This window comes from Cyprinodon tularosa, unplaced genomic scaffold (genome assembly GCF_016077235.1).
Source record: "Cyprinodon tularosa strain WSP-4 unplaced genomic scaffold, ASM1607723v1 ctg540, whole genome shotgun sequence".
NCBI lineage: Eukaryota > Metazoa > Chordata > Actinopteri > Cyprinodontiformes > Cyprinodontidae > Cyprinodon > Cyprinodon tularosa.
In genome coordinates this window covers 421,472-442,376 of record NW_024039275.1, presented here as the reverse complement: position 1 = coordinate 442,376, position 20,905 = coordinate 421,472, and the positions used below count along the sequence as shown (strand labels likewise).

At 37.1% G+C, this 20,905-nt stretch overlaps 1 protein-coding gene across 1 annotated transcript; it reads right to left on the bottom strand.

The window, feature by feature from the left end:
- Nucleotides 1-342: 342 nt before the first annotated feature.
- On the bottom strand, nt 343-18,257 carry smox (spermine oxidase). Its single transcript, XM_038304772.1, has 7 exons — nt 18,110-18,257; nt 11,129-11,363; nt 9,123-9,349; nt 7,719-7,892; nt 6,073-6,817; nt 2,000-2,160; nt 343-890 (listed from the first exon to the last, which is right to left on the bottom strand). Exons 2-7 carry the CDS (start codon nt 11,334-11,336, stop codon nt 762-764), a joined length of 1,644 nt encoding a protein of 547 aa, XP_038160700.1. The 5' UTR covers nt 11,337-11,363; nt 18,110-18,257; the 3' UTR covers nt 343-761.
- Between the last annotated feature and the right edge of the window lie 2,648 nt (nt 18,258-20,905).

Below are 20,905 nucleotides of genomic sequence, written 5' to 3'. Positions count from 1 at the left end.
TGTTCTCTGCCCTTTGGACAAAAAACTGGTGAAGATAGGCACTAGTCCTTCTGCAAGGACAAGTAGGCATAAACAATGGACGGAAAAGTTAGAAGTTGAGATAATTTCTCTAAAATCCCTCATATAAATGATCTTAAAAATATGGGTGGCGGTTGTCCTCTGAGTATCTCTTGATGGTATGTATAATCTATACCCCCTTTTGTTTCATCCAAATAGAAAATTAAATAAGGCAATTCTTTTGCTTCCAATAATCCTTTTCTGATGCCACATCAAAAAGAAAGCTATTTCCAGAGACAGTCAGTCACCTCAGTTGTGTGTTTAGTGTTATAAAGACTATTGAGGTTGTAGAAATGATCATAGAACTTTTATTTTGTTGAAATTTGCACAATTGTTTTGTTTAGTATCTCCAGTATTTGTGAAGAAACATGATATTAAACACAGAAGGCACTTATAAAAAACTGCAAATTAAGAATGCTGCTTCTAAAACCATTAAATTCCCTATTTAAAATAAAAAAAGCAGTTACAACATAATGACAGAATGGCCAAGATGAGAAATTACAGCACCGTTGATAATTTTAAACAGAACATTTCAAATAAAAATTTAGCATGATTTAAAATCTACAGTACATGAAATAGACTTATCAGTTTAATAATGCCCAAGCTATGTTTATAAATGGAACCTAATCATAAAGACAAACTTAACTCAATGGTTTGTATTGTTTTCACTAGTTGGAGGCTCAGTATATATATATTTATATATATTAGGCTCTGTGGTCCTGGTACACCTCCACCAGGCGAGTGGCCTCTCTCTGCCCTGAGAGCAAAGCACCATGTGTAGTGGAATAGTACTTTCTGTGGGTGGCCTCTCCAGCAAACAGGACCTGCAGTGGCTAAGAAAGGAGCAACAGAAAGTGGGAGGGGGAAGAGACAAAAAAAAAAAAAAGAAAACATGTTAATGAAAAAGGGAAAAAAAAACACATCAGTATCATCTTGACATTGGTTATGGCCTTCCCACAGGGACTGCCTTCTATTTCTGTTTCCCTTGTTAGCACTTAGCATGTTGAAGCCCTGCTGGAGCTATCTTGAGTGTGATTTCAGCTTGGCTGGCCTAAAGGACTCTCAGCAGAGAGAGGTCATGCTGTTCTTTCCACAGTGTCAAGTGTACACGAAGAACCCCCATCTCCTCTCCTCCCACCAATCAAACACACCTCCAGCTCCTTTTCCCCTTCACCCAGAATTATCGGGTTTCATGTTTTCTGAACACAGATATTTCAGCTCAGTGCTTTCCAAAAGAGCAGTCATGTCATTTTTCAACTCTTAACTGTGTATTTTATTAGCATGTTGTATCATAAGAATCAGAAATACTTTAATACTTTATCATACACCACAGTTTTGTGATTTTGGATTTTATTCAGTTACTCTGCATCCTTAAATCTATACTGAGTGAACCATATCTTGATGCAATCACATGTTAGTCTTTTATGGAAGTATCTGTTTTATGTTTTTTCTGTACAGGATAGCCCAGGCTCAATTTGATGGAGTGCATCCTAAGTAGAAATCCCCAAGCATTCCACAAATTGGTGTTAATATTTGCCTTTGACTGAGCCATTCTAATGCATTTTAATTTTAAAACTTTGCATTATAACTCTAGCTGACAGTACTTGTTTTGCAACATCTCTAACATTTCCGATTTGCTCCTTTGTCCTGAGATGCTTCTAATGTTCTCTGATATGATGCCTTCTCAGATCAGCTGAATTTATACTGAGATTGGCAATTGAGCAACACTTGGAGTATTTATGTTTAATGCAATCTTAAAACTAACCTAAGCTTTTAAGGTGACAAAATGGGTAACATATTCTGAATATTTTTGCTACTGATATAAAAATAATTTCCATTTGTAGAATGGGAATCCTCTCACCTAAAAAAGGCCTCTCTGAGAGCATGGCAAATGAGCAAAGCAATAAATGTTCTTAAATTAGGTTTTGCGTAGTTGTCTTACTGGAGCCTTGGTGCTGTTTGCATAAGGCAGTGGCATGGCCAGCCTCTCACAGTCTTCTCCACTGGACCCAACCCTGGTGAAGGAGTAGGAGCCTCGGATGTAGGGGTTGCTTCCCCAAGATGAGCGCAGGATACGCCTGGGCTTTGGAATGTCAGGATTTCCTATTGACAGAAAAAGTGCAGGGAAACAGTCAACATATTATTATTATTAGCCGGTAACTCAGACAGCCAAGGAGTGTTTCACATCTCGTGTATTTGGACAAATCAGACCCAGTGAGCAGATCAAAGGTGTAAGGGAAATATGTGCTTCATTTTTCAGGGTTTTATATCACATGTTAATAGAAATAACTACCCCAAAAATAGGAGAACTAATCCTAAATGTTTGCCTCCAATGACCTAAAACACAGAATCATTAACCTGTAGTCAAAGCAAGAAAAATACATGAGAAACGTCTTCATTACGAAAACTAAATACATGTGCTACCTATATAATTCATTGACTACAGACTGTGGATATAATTTGCTGATATAGTTTGAGAGTAAACAATCTCAAAAGGTGTCAGGTGATTTATTACATCCCTAAAATCAGCAAGAAAACAGCTCTGAAAGCAGATTACCTAAGGGACCTTTGTAATCTGGACAGCTTAGACAATCGTCACTGTGGGGGAAAATAGATTTTGAAATAACTGCAGCCTCGTTGTGACTAACATATTAGTACATCCCATGAGCAAGCCCCATTGAACAGACAAAAGCGTAGAGTTAGGAGCGGAGGTTGTTTAAATTAAGCTTTGTGGGTATAGAGTCTAATTGTGAGGCCATTTGTAATCAAACAACAGCTGAATAGATAAAATCACCCTGAACTACAGGGAGAGTGTGTGTTAGGGAAAATGGGAGAGAGAGCGACATTTTTTCTATGTTTAAACCACATTATACATAAATAGGAAGTGCCCTAACCTCAGCGTGACGTGACACCCACTGCCTCTGTACTCAGACTCTGACCTAGTTCAGAGGAAGCAGACAGACTTGGGAGTCTTCTGAACTTCCTTCCCCATCTACTGCCAAACGGCGCACTGTAAATCAGGATGGTGATCAGGTTACATGCCGTGTTATAATCACCTTGGAGCTGTTACGCCACTTTTCCCCGTGTTTACCCTCTCTGTTAGAGTACATTGAAAGGCTTGTGTTATCTAATTGGTGATCAATACCCAGAGTGACAGAGGAGACCTGTTTTATCAGATATCTAGAGTGTTTAGCAAAACTTCCGGTGCCACTTCTGTGTTGTTTGGGCTTTCATGACAAAATTAAAGTGAGTGTATTTTTGTTTCATAGGACAGACAACAGAATAATGGAGCAAGATTCATACAAAAGTGGTTAGAGGGGAGAACTAAATGAGGAGAGTTATATTGTTTTTTTTTTTTTTTCAAAATTAAAATCTGGGTTCAAGTAGTACTCAAGTAGAATGTCCTTTCCCTGAGTTTGCAACTAGAAGTATTTTTAAATATGTTTGCACATTAGAAAAAAAAACTTTTTTTCTCTCTCTCTTTGTAAAACAGCTAAAGTTGACTAAAAAGAAAGCATCTGGGGAAATGAACGTTAGCCTTGCCACATTCTCCTCTACATTTGATTTATGTTTGCTGTTTGACTGGGTCGTCTAACACAATATGCTTTGCTCTAAACATTACCGTTGTAGATCTAACCCTCTATAACAGTTTTTTGTTCCAGAATTGCCCTCAACTGAGTTCAATCCTTCTTTCAATCAAGTTGGAACAGCCTTCATTTGTCCCTGCTGAAGAGAAACCCTCCCTCACAGAGAGGAGGTGTTCAGGGAGATACAGGTGCTGGTCATAAAATTAGAATATCATGAAAAAGTTGATTGATTTCAGTAATTCCATTTAAAAAGTGAAACTTGTATATTATATTCACACATTACATACAAACTCATATATTTCAGATGTTTATTTTGTTTAATTTTGATGATTACAAATGACAACAAATGAAAATCTCAAATTCATCATATCAGAAAATTAGAATATTGTGAAAAGGTTCAAAATTGATGGCCCCTGGTGCCACACTCTAATCAGCTAATTAACTCAAACCACCTGCAAAAGCCTTTAAATGGTCTTTCAGTCTAGTTCTATAGGCTACACAATCATGGGGAAGACTGCTGACTTGACAGTTGTCCAAAAGACGACCATCGACACCTTGCACAAGGAGGGCAAGACACAAAAGGTCATCGCTAAAGAGGCTGGCTGTTCACAGAGCTCAGTGTCCAAGCACATTAATAGAGAGGCGAAGGGAAGGAAAAGATGTGGTCGAAAAAAGTGTACAAGCAAGAGAGATAACCGCACCCTGGAGAGGATTGTGAAACAAAACCCATTCAAAAATGTGGGGGAGATTCACAAAGAGTGGACTGCAGCTGGAGTGAGTGCTTCAAGAACCACCACACACAGACGTATGAAAGACATGGGTTTCTGCTGTCGCATTCCTTGTGTCAAGCCACTCTTGAACCACAGACAGCGTCAGAAGCGTCTTGCCTGGGCTAAAGAGAAACAGGACTGGACTGCTGGTGAGTGGTCCAAAGTCATGTTCTCTGATGAAAGTAAATTTTGCATTTCCTTTGGAAATCAAGGTCCCAGAGTCTGGAGGAAAAGAAGAGAGGCACTTCATCCACGTTGCTTGAAGTCCAGTGTAAAGTTTCCACAGTCAGTGATGGTTTGGGGTGCCATGTCATCTGCTGGTGTTGGTCCATTGTGTTTTCTGAGGTCCAGGGTCAACGCAGCCACATACCAGGAAGTTTTAGAGCACTTCATGCTTCCTGCAGCTGACCAACTTTTTGGAGATGCAGATTTCATTTTCCAACAGGACTTGGCACCTGCACACAGTGCCAAAGCTACCAGTACCTGGTTGAAGGACCATGGTATCCCTGTTCTTAATTGGCCAGCAAACTCTCCTGACCTTAACCCCATAGAAAATCTATGGGGTATTGTGAAGAAGAAGATGCAATACACCAGACCCAACAATTCAGAAGAGCTAAAAGCCACTATTAGAGCAACCTGGGCTATCATAACACCTGAGCAGTGCCACAGACTGATCGACTCCATGCCACGCCGCATTGCTGCAGTAATACAGGCCAAAGGAGGCCCAACTAAATACTGAGTGCTGTACATGCTCATACTTTTCATGTTCATACTTTTCAGTTGGCCAATAAAATCCTTTGTTTTTATTGGTCTTCAGTAATATTCTAATTTTCTGATATGATGAATTTGGGATTTTCATTTGTTGTCATTTGTAATCATCAAAATTAAACAAAATAAACATCTGAAATATATGAGTTTGTATGTAATGTATGAATATAATATACAAGTTTCACTTTTTAAATGGAATTACTGAAATCAATCAACTTTTTCATGATATTCTAATTTTATGACCAGCACCTGTATGTAGGTTTAGTTTTCTGCCACCCATTTACATTTTGGTATCATCTGATCCCCAAGTTGTTAGTTTTTTCCTACATGTTTTTTTAGCAAAATGCAAACTGTACTTCCTGCCACTCTTTCATAAAGACCAGATCTCTTGGCAAATAGTCAACCTGTCAAAAGATTCTTCCACCTGAGTTGTGGACCTCCAGATTTTCTAAAGTTTCTTTTATAATCTAACCCTTCTTTTGAGTTCTCCCTGATCTGTATTTACTAGACTAAAACAACCTCTCTTGGTGCCTTCATTAGAATGTTTGTATTTAGATAAGGATTCAATTGCACATAAGTGGATTGTATTTAATAATTTAACCTTCTCAGGGCATAGTATGGCTGAATCATTCGGCTGTTTAATCTTTCTAACATTTTTCTCATTCACAGCTGCAGTTCAAGCCTTAGCTAGTCCCTGACAATGACCTTGTCACGCCTTGAAACGTCACTGGGCTGAAATTTTTCATTCTCAGCCATCTCAGGTTACTGTGTTGGTTTTAGATGACTGATTTTGACCAAGGCTTGTGTAGAGGGGTGCTATATCATAAATTGTGAAAGCAGAACATCAAATAATACCCAGCTCATTTTTCCTCTAATTAGCATGCCCTGACCTGTAAAGCGCCTCAGCAGCTCAGTGCAGGTTTCTGCCACCGTTTCGTCATCGCACCGCTCCATCTGCAGCGCTTCCTGGCCACAGATCCAGCCACTTAGCATGTATCCATAGCGCTCAGGTGGGTAGAGGACATCGAAGCTGCAGATTTTCTTGTACCACAACTCCTCAGGGTAGGCCAGCTGTTCCAGCTGAGCCTCATCCTCCCACACAAACTGGATGCTGTTGCACTCTGGGCTCCAGAAGGGCTCCTCGAACTCTAGGAAAATCTTGTCGGTGGTGCTGATGCCCAGCTTCTCGATGGCGAGCACCTTGTCTTCAGGAAGAGATGGGGAGAACATGACCTCGTGGTTCTGCTTCAGCACACCGAGTGAAGCTGTCACGATGACGTGGTCTGCTGGAATCCACTCCTCGTCCTCGCACTCCACCCAAATAGGCTGACCCAGGATCAGGGGGTCGTTGTTCTGTTGGTAACCATGGTTGTTGTCGTTGTGGTCGCTGTCCCTCTTGGTGTCCCTGCTCTTGCCGATGACCTCCCGATGCTGAGCTGAGTAGTTCCAGTGGATGCAGCGGACTGGTTTGCAAAGGCAGATGGTCTTAGATGGGATGTCCCGGGCCAGCAGGTCCACGATCTTCATGAAACCTTCAGGAATGACATAATGTGCCCCAGGGATCTCTGTCCACTCCCCAAACTCACTCAAAGACACTTCATCCATGCTGGGAGAGCTACTTTCACAGCTTTCCACCTTTATAGAGAGAAAACATGTCAGATCGAGTTATATTACTCAATAACAAATGTGCAAACAGCTAGATTCATTTTAAAGGAACATTTAAGTGTAATGGAACTCCTACAGTAACAGCCGCAGGCCCAAAAAAAATTATTCAAACATGTCAGAACACGTGTTAGTCCAAGAGGTTACCAATGAAAAGATGGCTTCTTGTAAGCTGGAGACACTAAAGAGTCAAAAACTACAGAGTTGTGAACCTATTTTTGCCCCTTACAGATTTTGCTTGTTTAACATGTTTTAATCGTTTTAAACAAGCAAATAATAATATCTAAGCTCTTTTTTTTTATCAGACACAGACGATCATAGTAGATACAAAAAATTAGTTTTGGAACAATGCTTTCGAATAAAAAGGTAACCAACTGGTAGTAGTTTAAAAATCAATTGCTAAGTTTTTTTTTGTTTTGTTTTTTATTACTTAGATGTATCTTTTGACCCATAAAATTATTTTACAGAAGCCATAGTGATGATCAAGATGTTTCTTTTACCTGTTGCATTTAATGTTTTCGGTTTGGTCTTAAAACTCGGCCATTGATGCCAGTTTAGCCTAGTTTCTTTAACTGAGGCCTTTTGGGGCCCGAAGTGCTTTAGACAGAAGTGACCTTCCAGGTTAGTCCTTGTAACCCTTTTTCATATTTTTGTGTTTAGTTTTTTTTTTCTTTTTTTTTTTTTATTATCTCATGGTATAGTGTCTTTTTTTTTTTTTTTTTAGACATTTTAGCTGACTTCATTTTGTCAGACATGTTCTATTTAACTGACAGGTGTGGTAGGAATCAGACCTCTAAGTAATCGTTTTAAGCATATTTTATTTCATGGTATCTAAGAATAAAGCACGAAGGCCCACTCTTTGGAAAACACACACCTTGAGGTACTGTTGAAGCATGGAGAGTTTGAGTTTCTTGGTGCTTTCGGAATCATCGGGATCCACCATAATTCTCTTACGCACCAAGTCTCGAGTAAAAACGCCGACGCTGTTCTGGCTTTCAGCACAAACTGGCTTCCCGTTCTGGAAGAACTCCTGAGTCAGCTCGTATACCTAAAGGAGGGCAGAACACAATGAGAGAGGAAAGAGAAGGAGGAAGGGTGTAAAGAAAGAACGAGGAGAACGGTCAAAACAATTTAGCACAAGAAATTTTCAAATATGGCAACCGGAAAAAGCAGTGCGCTTATGAAAGACAAAGGAGCAGTCAAGTGTGAACCAGGTGTGGGCTGGTAACCCAGCTTAAGATATAGTCAAATAAAAAAAAAAATGGGGGACTCAAGAGTGGAGATAAAATCATAATTAACTGTAATAACCCATATATTATTAAATACTTGATTATATTGTATCTTTTTGTCTAGAAATTTGTATTTAAAGTATCAATACCATAAATCTATAGTATTTTCACTAACATGACTCATTAATAACAGTAGAAATACTGTTGCGCCAGCATGACGAATGCTTCTTTTGTTTCTCTGTCCACACCTTTTCCTTGTACTAGAATCAGTTATGCCTCATCATGTTTGAGGAGAAAACAGCTTCTATTTAATGAAGCTGGATTTCACAGAAATCTTATTCACAGAATTCTGCACGTTTCACTGAACAACCAAGTGAAGGACTAAAGCTGCCAGATGCATGATGTATTGCTTCCGGTATGCATATTTTGAAATGTGTTTTTCATACCCCTATTTATTCAGCTGGACAAAGAAAAGATGACGTACAGCCATTAATGAGATTCCAATGCTGTCTGTAAACGCAGCAGCTCCTCTCTGTAATTACTTTGTCAGACATGACCTATTTATAAAACATAAATCCTTCATTACATATACAAAGGAAATGGTAGAAACCGCAAACTTAGAGCGAGGATTACCTTGATTACCTTACCTTACCTTAAAAATCACATTTTAAATTTATTTACAAAGAGATTGAGGAGTGTCAGATTTTAAATCTAAAATAAGAAAACATATCAATACTTTCTTGTTTCCCAACACATGATTGTATTCCCAACACGATTCACAATTTGCATCTGTGGAAACTTTCCTTTTTAAATTTTAAACAAAGTTTTGGAGATTAGACAATGTTTTGCAGCGTAGCCACCTACTTTAAAAGTAACCAGTGACCTTGATAATCTGCTTACTGCAACGTGACTGCCTGCAGAGAGGTCTTTGTGATATTAACAGACAGTTTTTTTTCCAGTTGCTTTGGAGGGTAAAGCAGGCACAGTACAATTTGTGCATGGAAATGTGAATTCAGATGTGCATCCATCCCTGTGTCGTTTGCGCTAACCTCATTGTACAGGTCACTGAACTCCTCCACCAGGTCCTTGGGGATCCTTTTGCCCACATTAGTCTGGTAGTGAGCCACACCGTTCTTGGTGTACAGGCTGATGCGTCCCACACTCCTCTCTCCATCCGTGGTATGCTCCAGCAGCCCATTTTCCTCTGCCAGGTGGTACACTGGGTTCCCGTTGGCACCATGAATCCAGGTAGCTCCAAGTTCCAAAGTTGCTTTTCCTTAAACAAAATCGAAAAACATTTTAATTGAATTACTGGAATACAGTGTCTACCCAAGGGCACTGCAAGTTAAAGTGCAAATAGCTCAGTTCTTCTTTGATTTCATCACCAGTTTCTTTCACTGTTACTCGCATAATGTGCAGGTAGATGGTGTTCTCTACTTGTTTGTTCTTGCCACTTGATAGTATTTTATAAGGAAAAAATCTCCCCTCTGATGCAACACCTGCACTATAGCTGCTCTCTGAGGGGGAAACACAACCAGAACCAGAAAGGTTTATTCTTTGGATAAAACCCATGTTTTTAAACTTCTTTTAGTTCATAACTTTTTACATGTCCTCAGTCACACATAATCTTCTATGAATCAAACCTCAATTTTGAATTGTTAGAATTTGTATAGGTGATTCCTGAGCGGTTTTCTAAATTTTAAACCTTTGTCCCAACTGCTTACCAATTAAAAAAAAATCACCAACCCAAAATGGGAATAGATAGTATTAAGTTATATCTTCATAACATATTCCCCCAAAGACAAACTGGTCTCAGTTGTTATGTGAAACGTTTCTTCACAACCTGTGTTCAGAATGTTCTCTGGTAAACTATTTCTGAGAAAAGAACAATAATTAAATGAATTTTCTGTCTGCTTCAAGCTACTGTACTGTTTTCAAGCTAAGTCAATAAATGGTGTTATATTAGAGAACAGACAAAGGGAGAGTTAACTATTTAGGGTTTTTCCCAAAGGGATGATACAGTTCTTTCATATTGGTGTTCTAAAACATATGTCTCTGTTGAGTTTTTATTTTTCAGTTGCCCTTTAGCTAAGAAATGCTAACATGTGTTAAAGATTTGCTTTGTGTATACACCATGAAGCTCTATCTCTCTGTTTTGTTTTTTCTGAAAAGAGATCACTTGGGAACTCTTTAAATAACACTTCATAACTTACATGTATTAAATAAGATATAAATCTATATATTATGTATATATATATATATAATTATTTATAAAATTAAATCAATAAATTAAATTATATAAATAATTATCCTAAAAGCTGGTCGCTAACAAATAATAGCTCAGAATTAGCTGTTAATGCTAACCCCACATGCATTCCATAATGTTATTCTTCATATATGTCTCTTATGTATTTCATTGCACCTGAATGAAAAAAAATAAAATTTTATATATATATATATATAAATAATATAAATAATATAAGGGCTTGGAATCCTGAGGTTGTGAGTTCGAAACCCACTCCCACAGACTGCTACTCTAGGCCTCTGACCTTTAACCCCCGATTGCTCCCCGGGTGTAGCATATTTGCAGCCCATTGCTCCCAAAAGGGGATTTGTTATATTTATATATATATGTTCATCCGCTCCTGTTTGACACTACTAACTTGGTGTTTGGGTCAATTTGTATTTTGTCCCAACAATGTTGCCATAAGCATGAAATTTAACTAAGATTAATGAATTTATTTTTCTTTTAGGAAGTACTTCCATGAATTATATAAATGGCTGTGAAATTAATCAAATTTCAGGTATGAATCAGTTTTAATGTCTTCTGGGGGTTTTGCACAAATTTCCACAAATAAACATGGCAGTTGAAAATTAATGTTTCATTGGTACAATATCTCCTGTGGGAAATTGGTTCACATTGTAACCAAGGAAATCAAACAGATATAACCAAAAGAAAAACATTTTCAAAATGATAAAAAGGTGAAGGACCAGCGCCCTACTGACTGACTCATCTTCTAAAGAGAATCAGTCAAACAGAAACACATCCTCTCACCGTTGTTAACACTTTGAACTCTCCCACCGACGTGGTCTGAAGCTTCTAGGACCGTGACATCCGTGAATCCGTTTTTCAGTAGGACCCTTGTTGCAGCTAGGCCGGCCAAGCCAGCACCAATTACTACTATTCGAGGCTGTCGATGAGAGCGAAGGCCGCTACTAAGAGGATCATCAGTGCTATCTGAGGAAATTTCACAACTTTGCATGCCGTCTAAGCTCTTCTTCGGTAGACTCTGAGGGAGACGGATAAAAGCAGAGTTAGTACGCACAGCACTGTATATCTGGTAACACACAATCTCTCTGTTAGCAAATTAACTAATATTGATATGAAGTTCTACAGGTGAGCTTAAAATTATTACGATCCTTGACATTCTTATGGTTTAAGTTTGAGGGATTGCATTTGAGTCAATGAGTCGATGCAATCAACTGGTTTTCCTTAGATAGAAAACTTTGAATCAATTTGACTGTATGATCTGGTTGAATTGTATCTGTAAAGTGCCTTGAGATGACTTGTGTTGTGAATTGGCGCTATATAAATAAACTCAATTGAATTGAATTAAGTAAACTTTTAATTTTGCTGACTTATATTTTTTTACTGTTATTTTTGGACCAGCCAATGCAGAATCCTGACCTGAATCTGTAGAGGGAGCTAAATATTAGGGTGATGATAAGGAGGCCTTTCAAAGGAGATGAAGCCCTTTGCTAATGGAAATGCAAAAAGCTGGTCAGCAATAGAAAGAAGGGTTTGGTTGCAGTACTACCAATTAAAAACATAATTGATTGTTGAGAAAATGAAGCATGTAAATTTGAAATAGCATCATTACTTGTTTTGTTTTTTACGTCATGTTAGTAAATTTTTAGTTTCCTGTTTAATTTTCTATTATATTATCTAAGGAAATAATTTAGGGAAATGAATTGTACCTTTGCCAAATGAATTAACATTTTTATTTTCATTTTCTGTAGAATTACTTAAATATAATTAAAATTTATATATTTCCCTTGCATATAATTGGCTTTGAAAAACAAGACAACTGATATTTATCCTGAATATCTTTGTTCAGTCAGTTTATTTATTCTACATGCTAAATCTTTAATATACTAAATTGGATGGCAGATCAAACTGCAATACAAAGTGTTTACTGTTTTTAAAGTCATTAGCAATGTTATTTTTTGCATGCAGGGTCAAAAAACATAATTTGATCTAATTTGAAGCTGTCCTGAGCTGCTTATCCAGCCTGAACTACAAGAGCCTCCTTTGCTGCTTGTTGGCAGTCAATTTACAATGACCCACACTTACAACTCGCTTTATTACAGTCATTAACTTAATTAAGAGCCTTCGTTTCATGACATGTTTGCATTGCTTTGTCTCCTGGCTCTGTATTACTGTTTATTAAGCATGAGACCAAATTAAAAGGTCCTTGAAGAACCATGTTATTTCTGTAAGAGAGCAGAGTGTACACAAAAGAGAATAATTTCTTATTACAGTCTCCAAAATAACAGAGATCTCTCAGGAAGAGAGAGAGAGATGCCACTTTCCCCAATAAAGAAAGAGCACACAGTCGACCTTGTTGTTCCAGCACAAGGCTGTTTCCTATAAATGCATGGACAACTATGTGTAAAAAATAAATAAATAAAAAAAACTAGAAGGCATTTTAACAAAAATATAACAGGCTTTTACTCACCACTAACATTAGAGCCTTTTGTCAAAGAATTACAGTAGTCATTATAAACAAACATTGTATGTGTTAAGAGTTTTAAGATAAACCTGCTCTGGTAAGATCAGACAGAGGCAGAAGCAAATTAAGCAGCTGTGTTTTCTAGATAATTGGTTTCATTTCCATTTTGTGTCATTGTAGTTGTTTTCTGGTTGTATTTGAGTTCTTATGTATTTGTTGTCTACTGTATTACATGGACATATACTGTCTTTATTATATACTTGTATGTCTGAAATAAATTAATACTCTCTGTTGCCCCCTTGTGCCAGTCTACTTCCCCTAGCTCCCTTCTAGATCCTTCAGTCCACACCTGCTCCCAATCAGCTTATTGCTCCACTCTTTGTTCTGTTAGGCATTTATACTCCTCCTCTGCATTTACTGTTTGCTGGATTCTCTTCATTCTTTCCTTAAGCCATGGGTTCCCATTTGTTCTCATTCCAGTGTTACTTGATCAATTATTTTATGCTTCTGTTGCCACCACTCCTAATTAATTCTGCAAGAAAACACCTCAGCTTCCATCCCTGCATTCCGGTCCTCTACAAACCTCCACACAGCCTGACACACATGATATCACCACTAAAATAAACAAGTATACCTAAACACATTTTATAACAGTTTTTTTTCTCTAAACATTGAATCATATTTCAAAATATTTGCTAAATAACCCCTTTAAGAACTAATACAAAAGTTAGTTTTTTTTATTAATTCATAAGCTGTTTACTAATAGTCAACTTTAAACAAGAACACAGAGCAAATGATGAAACATGTATAAAGGAATGTTGATGGGACTTAACTTTCAGTTGGCCTCTGAATCTAATTCTGTTCAGTGCCCCATTACAGTCTTGGAATGGCTTCACATTTGAAAAACTGTGTTTTATTGCGATCAGAAATATTTAAAAAAGTAAATAATAACCTCAATGTTCATCTAAAGTTTTATGGATTCAGAGAATTAGAATTTTCACACCATCTTCCGATATGTTTACTACTAAAATGCATCTTGAAGTATTTCTAAATGATGTACAGTTTAACTCCCTTGTGGAAAAGACAGCGTTACTCATCTGATCACCACAGAAACATTAAAACTACAAGCCAGGAATACAAGAGAACAAATGTTAAAACCACTCTGTAAAGTCAAAATGAGAACATAATGTCAATTATTACGAAGAAGCAAAAAGGTTTACTGTAAATAACTTCCTGTTTGAAACTAGAGTTTCATTTCAACATATGGGTTAAACCCAATAATCTGCTGGCATCAGCAGGTAATGTTTCCTCTGTAGGACAGTAAAAAAATGGATAAAGTGCAAAACCAATTAATGATACTGAAAACAGTACTTTTGCTGACGTATACACTAACGGATCATGTGAATGCTTTAGTCTATATTTCTCTAATAAAAGATTCTCTTGTTTTATTATAATATACATAAAGCTATAAACAGGTTCATTTTAAAAATTAAAAAGCTATTAGCAATGTGTGATTTAAAACATCTTTTGAGCATATGTATGTGAATTTAGCTGAGCCTCTGTAACTTAAGCTTTAAACAACCTGATAAATAATACAATGTTATCAGTTATCAAATGTTATCAGTTGTGTCACATTCTTTGAAAGCAGCTCAGTCATTAATACTTTACTCATGAAATCTCTGCTAGATGCGGAAAACGCCGGCCAGCATCTGACGTTGAAATGTTGAGCACAACAACAACATGAATAGGTTCTTTCTTGGGCTACAAAGAACAGTAAATATGGGGATGATACTAGACTCTGTGTTCCTTAGAGACAGCAGCATGTTTATAAAGACATCATCGAAATTTAAGGGTGTAGCTCTTTATAAAAAAGGCCTTTGTCAGTATTAAATTTGGCCGAATATTTTGTGGTGTTTTTTTTCTAAGGAAAAAAAATGGTGCTGCAGGTAAAACATGCATGTTAGTTTTTATAATTATTGTATTTTATTCATTGTCCCACAATGGGGAAATTCACTCTCTGCATTTGGCCCATCGGAGACTGATGTCTCCATTTATTTTGTGTGTATCAAATGCAGCACCTCATCAACATGTCATAGTTGTTTTGATTGCATAAAAGCTAAAGAACAAAGGTTGATAAATTTGAAGAATTTAGGATAATAACTTTGCCACATTGAAATCCTTTTAATGACTTTTTCATCTGTAATGGTTACATTTATTCTTTTTTTTACACAGTAGCATGAGTCAAATAGTCTAAGAGAAAAATGTAAAGGAAATCTCTTTTTTTTCTCAATATAATAATCTTACGTGATATGATATTCAGAGCAATCAGCCTTTGAGCCTTTGATACAGTGCTCTGACAGATTATGCATTTCTTCCTGGTTGCTTGTAATTCCATGGTTGGTTAATACAGTCACCACATGTCAGCGGCTGTACGCTTTACACCAGTGCCACAGATTAATGTGTGGGCTGGCCCTGGTTAGACAGACGGCTGCGGCTGAACAGGGAGAAGAAAGAAAGAAAGGGAGGGGGGGTTGGATAACACTGACCTAGAAATGGCAATTTACAGAACAGTGAGTCTGCCATTGGACTCTCAAAGAGCGGCGCTGGCCTTCATCAGGAACCCTTTAAATGACTGTGTCTGAGCTCCTGTCTCTCATCAAAACTGCTTTCCCTCCCTGTTTTCACCAGAAGACACAGTTCTCTCCAGCAGCTGTGCTCGCACGTACTCTGTAAGCCCTGTGAGACTATGGGCACAGAAACAGACGTCTCCTCATCCCTGCATGTAAAAAGATTGCAGTTTAGTCTTGGGGATGCATGCCAAGGGTCAGACATTCCTCACTTGTCTCCCTGCTCTGATTTTCCCATGCTGGAGCGATCAAGTGGAAGCACGTAAACGCACATGTGCACTTTCCAGCTGTGCAACAGTGCACCACACGGGTTGTTCCCCTGATGTGTACTGCTGAATTAGACAGAAAAAGGAAGAGGATTTTGTGAGCAGTCTTGGTTTCCTCAAAGTAGGAGCTGGAGACTATGCTAATGCTACACACTTCTTAGGATGCCCTTTACTGATACTAGAGTTTGTTCTTCCTCATAACGTAATCACTCCACAGCAACCTTTGACTGTGTTATCATCCAGCCTGTGCTTTCTTTCTTTTATGCTTTCCCATCTTTCTCGACTTCCTGCATGGAAATATGAACATTTTTGAAATTCTTGAAAAATAAATATATATATATATATATATATTTAAAGGATTTGAACTAAAATAGCAAAATGTAATAGTTGTACCAATTTTGAATGTTGTATGGTATCAGCTTTTATCATGTGATACTTTCAATACACGTGTTATACACAATGTATGATTAATCTTTTATTTTGAAAATATTTTGTTGCCTGTTTAAAAAAAAAGCTTAATTTTATTACTTTACCTGTACAAATACCTGTAAAATCAAGTCAAATAAAAATTGTAGATGGCCTTAAAGGTCCGACCACATTTGAGTTATTGAATTTAAATATGATAAACCATTAACAGAAATGCATTTCCTAATTTGTTTTTTTTTTTCAAATGCGAAATATCTCAAAATCAATTTGCATTTTGAGTGAATTCTCTTTTCATTTTAAAACTAACAACAATCTTAAACCCCTCACCATAAAACGAAATACTGACCCATTTTTTCATATGATGCACCGCTGATACTATAAGCATTTACCTGTAGGGGGTGCTGCTTCCACTTTACAGTATTTAAACAATAAAAATATCGAATAATCACATGTAAAGCTCATATTTAAAAAAAAGTTCAGTTCAACATGCTTGATCCGAATATGAGACCCATGCTAGAGTTAATCTGTGATATCACTTTGCTAGGGATTTTTTATTATTAATCATGGGCAATAAGGAATGTGAAATCAATCCACAATGTTTTGTGGTATATCTTGCGTTAAATTGATGTCAAATGAGCTCTACAAAAACAAATACTGCTATTAAAATTAAAGCTTACCCAGTTGTAAAACTACATCAATCTTATTAACATTTATTAATCCAATGTCATCAGCCCACAGAGACCCACAAGTCAAATAAACATGCAGGCACACACACAATCACACAATGTTTAATAGTCAAATGAATTTGGAGTACCTGGAAAGAACTCTTGCATTCACAGAGAGAACATGCAAACTGCATAGAGAACTACCATCTGAAGGAACCCCCATTCAGGACCTTCTTGCTGCAGGGCAACAGTGCTACTATGCCACTTTGAGAACTGAATTTGCCTTAAACAACACACAGGATGTGTATCCAATCAGATCTTTGTTAGTATTATAATGTATTGAAACACAACAAAAAGATACAGTTTTAGGATTGCAGTCATCAACAGTTATGGTTCATAAAAGGAGACATCCATACCATTAAAACCCTACAGCTGTAGAATACTGGGTGTTCCAATACTTTTTCATTTATACATTACATTGTACATACAAAACTGCTTGTATTTCAATTATTTCGTTTTTAGTTTTAAAATAAAAAATCTGATAATTTTTTTTATTTTATTTCTGCATTAGGTCAGCTCCTTTTGAAAAAATAAAAACAGCCCTAAGATTAAAGGAAGTATTAAAACAGAAAAATCCGTCAATATCAGGAGACATTAAAAAATGTAAACATTATATCAACTGGAAATAAGGGCTTTTATTTCTAATTCTTCAGATAAGTTTTTACTTTATTAGAATACTTAAACTATTACACCAAAATGCAGTGCTATAACTGTATGTATAAGCGCACTAAAGTGGACTGAAGAAACTTTTCCCAGCAGAATAAAGAAGTGAGAGCAGATCTGAGTGGAGGAACAAAGACAGCTGAAATCAGATGTTTCCTTTATGCTGCCTGACACAGCTGTGCTGTGAAAGCCTGCCACGTCTCTATAGGCTATGATGCCAAAGCGAAGCCCTTCACAGAGTTCATCTGAGCTGCGATGGTGACGTGACAACAAATAAACGCGCGTATAGAAGCATTATATTAAGACTGAAAAACTCCTTTTCTCTTCCAAAGCAGATCCTCTTTGTCCCGTTACACGCATCAGTGTTGCATATGTTCTTTTTTTGGTTAGAGCAGAGCTCGTTAACACAGGCTTCCCTCTTTTGTGCGGCGTTTTTAGTGTTTACCATCGCAAACACCTGACTGACATTTGGTGGAAACGTGTAAACAAGCTTCTCTCCTGGTGTTTACCAGCCTGGGTTCAGCTCTCACCATCAGCGCCCCGCTTAATGAACAATAACTGGAGTGGATGTGACGTTAAACAGACTGACTGTTTACCTGACTCTCTTGGTCTTCTTCTGAGTTACAAAAAAAGCCTCAGAGTGCTCCTCTTCTCCTTTGTGCCTCTGTGGATCTCTCTCAGACCGACTTGGCTTTGTATTTATGTCTGGAAACCAGAAGCAGCCAGTTTTTGCCCTGGCCGCTGCCTCCTCATTAATTAAACATGAGCAGTGATGACGGTCCAGACCCGCCCTCTGCTGAGTAAAGCCTGCTGTCACAGAGCTGTAGGCGCACTCATACAGATACACAAACATCCCAGCTGCCAGGCAAAACAGACCCCTTCACTTCACAATCATATATAGATATATTTAAATGACCACTATTGTCTGTGCTGCACCAGAGGCTAAAACCATGGGAATATTTATATAGGTATATATATATATATATATATATATATATATGTATATACGTATACATATATGTATATATATATATATATATATATATATATATATATATATATATATATATATATATATATATATATATATATTTGTATATATTTATATATATACATATGTATGTATATATGTGTATATATTTGTATATAGGTGTATATATATGTATATACAGTATGTGTACATAGATCGATAGATCAATCAATCAGGGATTAAGGGTTTTGCTCAGGAACCCATAACCCATAGTGGAGGCTGTGGGGATCGAACCAGGTACTTGCAGCCTTATCAGAGTACATACATAAATATATATATATATGTATATATAGCTTTGTGTGTGTCTCCCTTGTTATTTTAATCTCTCAGCTGAGTGTTTCAGATGAGCTGTGAGCAGAATAAGCATGTGTTTACTGCATAATTCAAGTGAGGAGAAATGCTAGCGTGGGATCGGTGAACCATTTGAGAATGGTCGCTCTGTTAGTTGTTCATTCAGCGCACAGAGACCTCACATTGTGTGTCAGGCCAGCGCCTGGGTTACTGCTATTGTCCATCCACACCTCCCTCTCGTTCTCCTGTGTAGCTCCGCACCAGAGATGGGGAAGAAAGTGGCTTTTCATCGATGGGTCAGTTGGAGCATGCACAGGAACTAAGTGGGGGTAGGCGGGGGGCAGTCAGCTGGCTGCAACGGCCATTTCCCAGCACACAGGCAACTGGCATGAATACTATAGAATGGCTCATTACCTCCAAGTACTGACATGAGAAAGTCTGTGAAGTGGACCGATAAAGATACTGTGATTATTAGCAAGTTTTAATGTTCCATTGGTCAGACTGCAACAATGACCCCATTTACTTTTCCTTGCTCACACAAGACATTTCTTTACAAGTAACTAGGACACCGTGCAAGCAGTACTTTACACAAGAAGGACTCATGCCCATTAAGAAAGAATCAATAAATTAATTAATAGATGAATCAGTTTCTTGCCTATACTCCTGCTCTTTAGAAATGAATCATTAAATTAATTTTCAGGTCACTTTACATGGCATACCAGAGTACTAAAAAAAATCATATTAAAATAATGCATGTGACTACTGTATTTGCATTATGTTCACACTGCAGGGGCCATACCATCAAGCAGATCACTAAATGCTGATCATTGAATTTGTGTATTTAAGGAAAAAAACAGGTTGGAGTAACTTCTTATTTCCATGTAATCCCTCCTGAGTTTGCATTGCCTAGCAGTAAAAAAAACTGCAACTGGAATAGGGAGAAACCTCCAGCAGAGACAGGCTTGGTGTAGAAGGCTGCTTGTCTTCCTTCACAAACTTTGGGTCGAGAGAACAGAATTAAGACAAACACAGTCAACATGCTACAATTGTAGTAACAATTAAGTCGTCTAGTACTCAAGGATTTATCCAAAGTTAAGGATTAGGTATGGATAAAGGTATGGTAAGGCATTTAAGCAAGTTTTAACCATAAGCTTTATCAAAAAGGGAAATTTTAATTTTAAGCCTGGTTCCAATCATACATTAGATACTAAGAGATCTGGAAGTAACCCAGAAGTCTGATGGTGTTTGAATTAAACGATTGCTCTAATTTAGACATGCTTAAAGTCTTTTTAACAGATTTTGTGACATGATCTAAGGTATTTTCGTTGCCCACATGCAGAAGTAAGTAGTAATTAAGTGAAACTTTATTTGTAAAGTACGTTTCCTGAGCAAGGCAATTCTAATGTGATTCACATCATAAAACATCAGAAGAGATGTGCATTAAAATCATTAAAAACCTGAATCAAATACACCAAAAATCATCAAAACATTAGAATTATCGCACAAAATCCTAAATATAATCAGCCAGATACACATGATAAACATCATGTTAATCTGTAATATAATTTTTTTTTCTTTGAGGTCTACCTAGTGGAACCCCATATCTTATTCCTTCGCATGAGCAAACTGTAATTTCCGACAAGCTCCATCTCTCATTTCCTATTATGCGTGTTAATAATTGCTATGAAATCTGTTTTCCCATTATTAAACAACTCAGTGCAATATAAAGTTTATTATTGGTACAAGCTGGTCTGAGACAAGTTATTGCAATCAGTTGTATTTACACAAATAAAAAGGTTTTAGCCACATTAAATAATGGTCTTAACTTGACTTCATTGCTTCGTAACCTTCAATATAATTAACAAATGTCTAATTGACTGAATCGGTTTATTTGGATTTTAATGAATATATATTTCTGTGAGAAAATTTGATGTATTTTATTTTATTTTATAACATTATGACAAGGTTTTTTAACCTCACTCATTGTTCATGTTTTGAGGATTAATGAGTTAATATTCTTTTAAGATACTGCTTGACCAAATGGTTTTAACTGTCTTTTTATTAGTACTTA

Excerpts from the sequence above, each read along its gene's own strand:
- smox (XM_038304772.1), bottom strand. The coding sequence starts at position 11,336 with ATGCAAAGTTGTGAAATTTCCTCAGATAGCACTGATGATCCTCTTAGT. Across the intron at positions 9,350-11,128 it reads AGTTCAAAGTGTTAACAACG|GAAAAGCAACTTTGGAACTT; the intron begins GTGAGAGGATGT and ends ATTTTGTTTAAG. Across the intron at positions 6,818-7,718 it reads TGCTTCAACAGTACCTCAAG|GTGGAAAGCTGTGAAAGTAG; the intron begins GTGTGTGTTTTC and ends CTCTCTATAAAG.